Genomic DNA, 6586 nt, shown 5'->3' with positions numbered 1-6586 from the left:
CCCAGTGTTTTAACTACTGCACCACCAGGGCTCCTCAGATGCCAGTAAAATTGCCCCCTAGTTGTGACAATCAAAAATGTCTTCAGATATTGTCAGATGTCCCCGGGGGGACGGGCAAAATCACTCCCTGTTGAGAACCACTGTTCTAGCAGTAAAGAAGTACCAAGTGACACTTGCCACTTTGGTTAGAAAAAGAGAAAATCCATAACGAGAACTAAAGTGAAAAACTATGCTTCTCAAGAATGTCCAGCAGGGCAAACACGCCCTTAAAATATTCCACTCCAAGTATAAGAAGTTTTACTCCAAGAAAGAATTTTAACAGCTCTCTTTCTCTTAAGGGAGTAGCTGTTCTCTAGGAAGGAGTTACGTTAGTAATATTAGCTCTCGGGGTACTCTCTTCGCTCAAAAATATTTATCTATTACCCTCTGCAGGTGCAGAAGAGTTATCTCTGGATTTTTGAATTTTAAGCATGACTAAATCCTTTTTTTTTTTAGTTATGAAAACCACCCGTGGGGTTGCTTTTGCCAAGCAAGGATATAAAACAAACAGCATCATTTGTTACATTTTTAAAAAGAATATTTTCACATAAAAGAAGAAGAACAAACATGATTCCACATCTCTGAATTCCCAATTTGAAGTAGTTTCTTTTCTCATGACTCTGCCTTTCATCTTGACAGTACTTAAAGAGATTTGAATTCATCTATTCATTTCTCTACTTGTTTAACGTCTGGGGATTTATAGGGGTAGGAATCATGTCTATTTTGTTCATTGCTTTATACCCAGCTCCTGGGACTCAATACGTGTTGACTAGATGAAAAAATTAATGAATAAATCTCAGAATATTGGAGGAAAATATAAAATTATTTTTCTAACCAAAATGACAGGTGTCACTTGGTACTTCTTTATTGCCTAGAGCAGTGGTTCTCAGCTGGGAGCGATTCCGCCCTCCCCACCCCGCCCCAGACATCTGACCATGTCTGAAGACATTTTTGATTGTCACAAATAGGGGGGGATTTTACTGGCATCTGAGGAGCCCTGGTGGTGCAGTAGTTAAAACACTGGGTTGCTAGCTGAAAGGTCAGCTGTTCGAAGCCACCAGCCGCTCCATGGGAGAAAGATGTAGCAGTCTGCTTCCACAAACGATTTACAGCCTTCGGAATCCTATGGGGCAGTTCTACTCTGTCCTATAGGAACACTATGAGTCGGAATCTACTCCATGGTAATGGGTTTTGTTTGTTTTTTAGAGCTCATATAAGCAACTGGCATTATTTCACCAAATCAGACACTCAGGAAATATTACAAAGAATCTAAAAGACCATTTGGTTAAAAGTGTTAATTTTATTGTTTAGGAATCAAATAGCCAGAGGGATTAATAATAACGTCTTATATTCTATAGCTTCAAAAGCAAGTTCACAAATCTTCTTTCTGAAGTCATAGCCCTTCAGGGAGAAGAAATTCAAACTCTTCTTTACTTCTTGAACAATGCTTTTCCTTGCCCTGCATTGTTCCAGCATTCCAGGGGATTTCCAAGGAATCTGTTTCCATATTCCAGCTACCTTCCCACTATTTCTCACCTGATTTCTTTTAGCACTGGGAGCAGTCAAGTCAATCCCTGGGACCACAAACAAATATACCTAGTTATAGGGTTTACTGCCCATTCCTCATGTGGATAGAAAACACCGTAAGTATATATCCAATGACAACATCCTGATCTGGGAACTGACCTCTTTTCAAACAGCGCTGAAACCAAAAACTAAACCAAACCCATTGCCATCAAGTTGAATTCCAACTCATCGCCAGACCATACAGGACAGAGTAGAGCTGCCCCATAGGGTTTCCAAGGCTGTAAATCTTTACAGAAGCAGACTGCCACATTTCTCTCTCCTGGAGCAGCTGGTGTGTTCCAACTGCCAACAATTCAGTCACCAGCCGAGCGCTTAATCACTGTGCCACTAGAATTCCTTACCAGCACTGAAGACAGCCGTAATACCTCAGAAATGCTGGTTCATCTAAACACTATGCAGTTTAACTCTTTCACGTATTTCATCATCTGAAGATGCCCTCAATACACGTTACATTTTCCACATGTAGGTAACCAACGCAAAAGCAAAAATTGTTCTTAACAGGAGAGAAAGAGCCAAGTACTGACTCTTATTTCTTGCATCATATTGTACCTTTGTAACAAAACTTCAAAAAGGTAGCAAAGTCATGATTGGGAACTGGGTGGGGGGATGTAACAGGGAGGTGGCTCAAGTCTACACACTTAAAAAAAAAAAAGGCATCTTCGGCACAAAATATATAATGGCCAATCTAATTTAATGTAAAGGGTTGTTTTGTAGAATAACTTTCTTAATGATCACAGTTGAAAATAATTGTATTAGTTTACGCCTTACACTGTGGGGATTCCATCTAGGGGTTTTTCCATTGGTGGCATTTATTTAGCTGGAAGGACTGTGGGCTGTGGGTTTTTGGTAGTATGCAGATCAAACGTCATAGAGTTAAGCTAATAGGAGGCGATCCTTCAGCTTCATAATTACATTTCATGTCAGTGACTGTTGCAAAGAACTCTAGAGGTAAAAAATAAAATACTTATAGCTAAAAGAGAATTTTATCAAATTAAAAATGCTGGGCGTTTGTTAGTTGAAATAAATCCCCAGTAATCTTGTGCAAAATAATTTTTGCTGTGTTTTATTTTTTATAGAAAACACTTGATATTTATAATGAAAAATTGAAAAAAAGATCCTCAAGCATCTGGTGGGTTTGTGTGTGTGGTTGTGGATGTGATTTTTAACAGAGGCATTGAAAATTGGAATTCTGTATTCTTTGTGCTAACCGGGAAGGACAATGTCTCCCAGTGTAAACAGCAGCACCATGAGCAGCAGCGCGTCCCCACCTGCCCCCGAGCAGCTCTGCTATGAGAATGTGAGCGGATCCTGTGTCAAATCTCCCTACTCGCCTGGACCCAGGGTGGTCCTGTACTCCGTGTTTGGCTGTGGGGCTCTGCTGGCTGTGTTTGGAAACCTCCTGGTGATGATTTCAGTCCTGCATTTCAGGCAGCTACACTCTCCAACCAATTTTCTGATTTCCTCTTTGGCCTGCGCTGACTTTTTGGTCGGAGTGATCGTGATGCCCTTCAGCATGGTCAGGTTGGTGGAGAGCTGCTGGTACTTCGGAGACAGTTTTTGTATTTTCCACACGTGCTGTGATGTGGCATTTTGCTACTCTTCTCTCTTCCACTTGTGCTTTATCTCCATTGACAGGTACATTGCTGTTACAGACCCTCTGGCCTATCCTACCAAGTTTACAGTGTCTGTGTCAGGAATATGCATCGGCCTCTCCTGGATCCTGCCAATTACGTACAGCGGTGCCGTGTTCTTTACAGGTGCCAATGACGACGGGCTAGAGGAATTATCTAGTGCTCTCAACTGTGTAGGTGGTTGTCAGACAGTTGTAAATCAGAACTGGGTGTTGATAGATTTTCTGTCTTTCTTTATACCGACGCTGGTTATGATAATCCTGTATGCCAATATTTTCCTTGTGGCCAGACGACAGGCTGAAAAGATTGCAACAAGAGAGTCATCATTGTCATCAGAGAGTTACAAAGCCAGAGTGGCCAAGAGAGAGAGAAAAGCAGCTAAGACCTTGGGTATCACAGTGGTCGCGTTTATGATTTCATGGTTACCATATAGTATTGATTCATTAATCGATGCTTATATGGGCTTCATAACCCCTGCCTATATTTATGAGATTTGTTGTTGGTGTGCTTATTATAACTCAGCCATGAACCCTTTGATTTATGCTCTCTTTTACCCGTGGTTTAGGAAATCCATAAAACTGATTGTGAGTGGTCAAGTTTTAAAGGACCATTCAGCAACCATGAATTTGTTTTCTGAACAAATGTAAACAAATTGATTGAGAAAATTGAAGATATTGCCACAATTTCCAAATGAAATGACACTTTAAAAAGTTCAGTAAGAATATTAAAAAACGAGAAAATGAATTGCTCTTCAAATGAGATATAATAAATCAGTATTTTCAGACTTGCTAAGGTGTGCAGACCTCAGTCATTTCTCCAAACGTATTTACTAGATGAATAAATATTAAATTCCTATTTGTTAACTGCCTCAGAGCTCAGCATACCCCACTCTCTGCAGATACTTTCCTTCTGTGATCCCCTGGCTCTTCCCTCTATTATGGTATGCCGCCCGAAAACATCTTTGTTCTTCTTTGATTCTCTTTCCTCTTTTCCTTACACAGTTTTCTACTCTCCCAGCTTGTCAAAATTTCATCTGTGAATAGCCCTCACTGGTCTCTTGTTTTCCCAAGGGAGACTCTTGGGTAGTTGTTAAGTCTATTGTGCTCAGTGCCTAAGGAAAAGAGACAGGAGGTGTTTTCTTACAATACTGAGTGCAGAGCAACCCAGCCACTGTGTCTGATTCATACCTGTGAGAAACCTGAGCATGTAAGGGCAATTGGGAAACACAGACATCATCTTAACCAGGCTGGTATGATTGATAAACAAGATGCTGGCATCCCTGTGTCAATGTTTCCTCCCCCAATGCAGGAAGCAGAAGCCATTGCATCCCCTAGGATGCAGTTAGGGTTACTATCTGCCTGCTCTTCTCGATAGTACTATTACTGCTCAAAACTGTGAATAGTTGGTGTGGATAGTGCTGTATGTTTCTGTTCACACAGAGTGAATGTTCCCTGTTCATTCAAGGAGAATCTCTTTTGAACGTGCTCTCTAGTTTCTTTTTATATGATAAAGCTTAATGCAACAAGGTATTTGCAAGTTTTAAGAGCCACTCATTAAAATCATTGTTTCCTTAATCGTTTTATCATGGAATATGCAACTCAATAAAGGTATTCAGGTATTCTCCATTTTTTCCTACATTTACCAAACATAACCACATGCCTACATTGTACTGAAGTCAGTGCTAAAAGAAAAAAAAAAAAGTCAGTGCTAGATGATGTGAATACAAAGGTAGTAAATCCCACCTTTGTCGTTAAGAAGCTTTGACTTTGGCAAGAAGCAGTGTGGACCACTGTGGAAATAAAAAATGGCAAACAGTACTTTAGTCAAGTGATCAAGGTTAACATCAATAGTGATAAGGCATGTCGATAGCATGTGTCCTTGCATGATGTAATGAGAATAGCATTTTACCTCTGTTACATTCCTCCCCAAAACCCATAACTGCAGTATTATCATAAGGAAAACTCCAGATAAACTCCAATCAGTAATGGGGCATCCTACAAAACACCTGACAAATACTCCTTAAAACTGCCAAGGTCATCAAATGAGGAAAGTCTGAGAAACTGCTACAGGGTAGGGGAACTGAAAGAGGTAAAACAATTAAATGTAATGCATCCCAGATAGGATCCAGGAACGAAACCTATGAAAATCTGAAAAAAGTATGGCATTTAGTAAATAGTAATGTATTTTTTTTTTTTTTAAGTCATTGTGACAAATGTACTGTACTGGTGTAGCATGCTAGCAATAGAGCAAAGTGGGTGCCGGGGATATGGGGACTCTCTGTACTATCTCTGTAAATCTGAAACTATTATAAAATACCAAACCAAAACCAAACCCATTGCTGTCAAGTCGATTCTGACTCCTATCGGCCTTAGAGGACACAGTAGAACTGCCCCATAAGGTTTCCAAGTTTGTAAATCTTTACAGAAGCAGACTGCCACGTCTTTCTGCTGTGGAGCAGCTGATGAGTTCAAACCACTTACCTTTCAGTTAGCAGCCTAGCTCTACTAGCAGCCGAGTTCTTAACCACAGAGCCGCCAGGGCTACTTATTCTAAAACAGGCTGTCATTAAAAGATTAAAAAAGTATGGTACACAATATCTGCTTGATGAAGTTGCCAACCTATTTATGTGAGGACGACAAGACATTTAATCTTATACTCATTCATCCATTTATCCATTTCACAAATATGTCCGAAGACTTAGCATGTCCCAGGTCCTAGGTTCGGAGCTATCAGGAATACGAAACAAGGAACTTATAATATCTAGCCAGGAAAACAAACATAAGAGCAATCATAACTTAGAATTTATGGAGCCCTGGTGCCACAGTGGTTAAGAGCTAGGCTGCTAACCAAAAGGTCATCAGTTCAAATCCACCAGCCTCTCCTTGGAAACTCTTTGGGGCAGTTCTACTCTGTCCTATATGGTCTCCGTGAATCAGAATCAACTTGAGGGCAATGGGTTTGGTTTTTTGGTTTAAACAATAGGAGAAACATTTGTGCAGCACAGAGGAGAGGAATATTCACTCATGGATGGAAGATCAAGCAGATGTATCAAATAAACGTTGCATCTAAGCTGGGCCTTGATACATAAGATGGGTTTTTGTAGAAGGGAAAGGAAGGGAAGGTATTTTTAGGCCAAGGGAATGGCATGAGTAGAAAGACTGAAAAAGTGCGCAGAACATTCAGGAAACATGGAAATAAAACAATTGAATAACCATCAAAAAAGCAGCCACACTTAAATCCTCCCGAGGTGGGCATGCAAATACTCTCCACTTTTGAACATTCCCTGATCCTTCCCGTGCATTCTGCTGTGGTTTGCAGACTCACTGGAT

General features: G+C 40.4%; 1 protein-coding gene across 1 annotated transcript; it reads left to right on the top strand.

Moving 5' to 3' along the window:
* The first annotated feature begins 2233 nt into the window (after positions 1 to 2233).
* Positions 2234 to 4158, top strand: LOC100654937 (trace amine-associated receptor 6-like). Its single transcript, XM_003404087.3, has one exon. It carries the CDS (start codon positions 2846 to 2848, stop codon positions 3902 to 3904), a length of 1059 nt encoding a protein of 352 aa, XP_003404135.2. The 5' UTR covers positions 2234 to 2845; the 3' UTR covers positions 3905 to 4158.
* The last annotated feature ends 2428 nt before the right edge of the window (positions 4159 to 6586 follow it).

The sequence above is a fragment of the Loxodonta africana genome, chromosome 1 (genome assembly GCF_030014295.1).
Source record: "Loxodonta africana isolate mLoxAfr1 chromosome 1, mLoxAfr1.hap2, whole genome shotgun sequence".
Classification (NCBI taxonomy): Eukaryota; Metazoa; Chordata; class Mammalia; order Proboscidea; family Elephantidae; genus Loxodonta; species Loxodonta africana.
The sequence above is the reverse complement of the archived record's forward strand: the minus strand, read 5'-3'. Positions and strand labels throughout refer to the sequence as shown.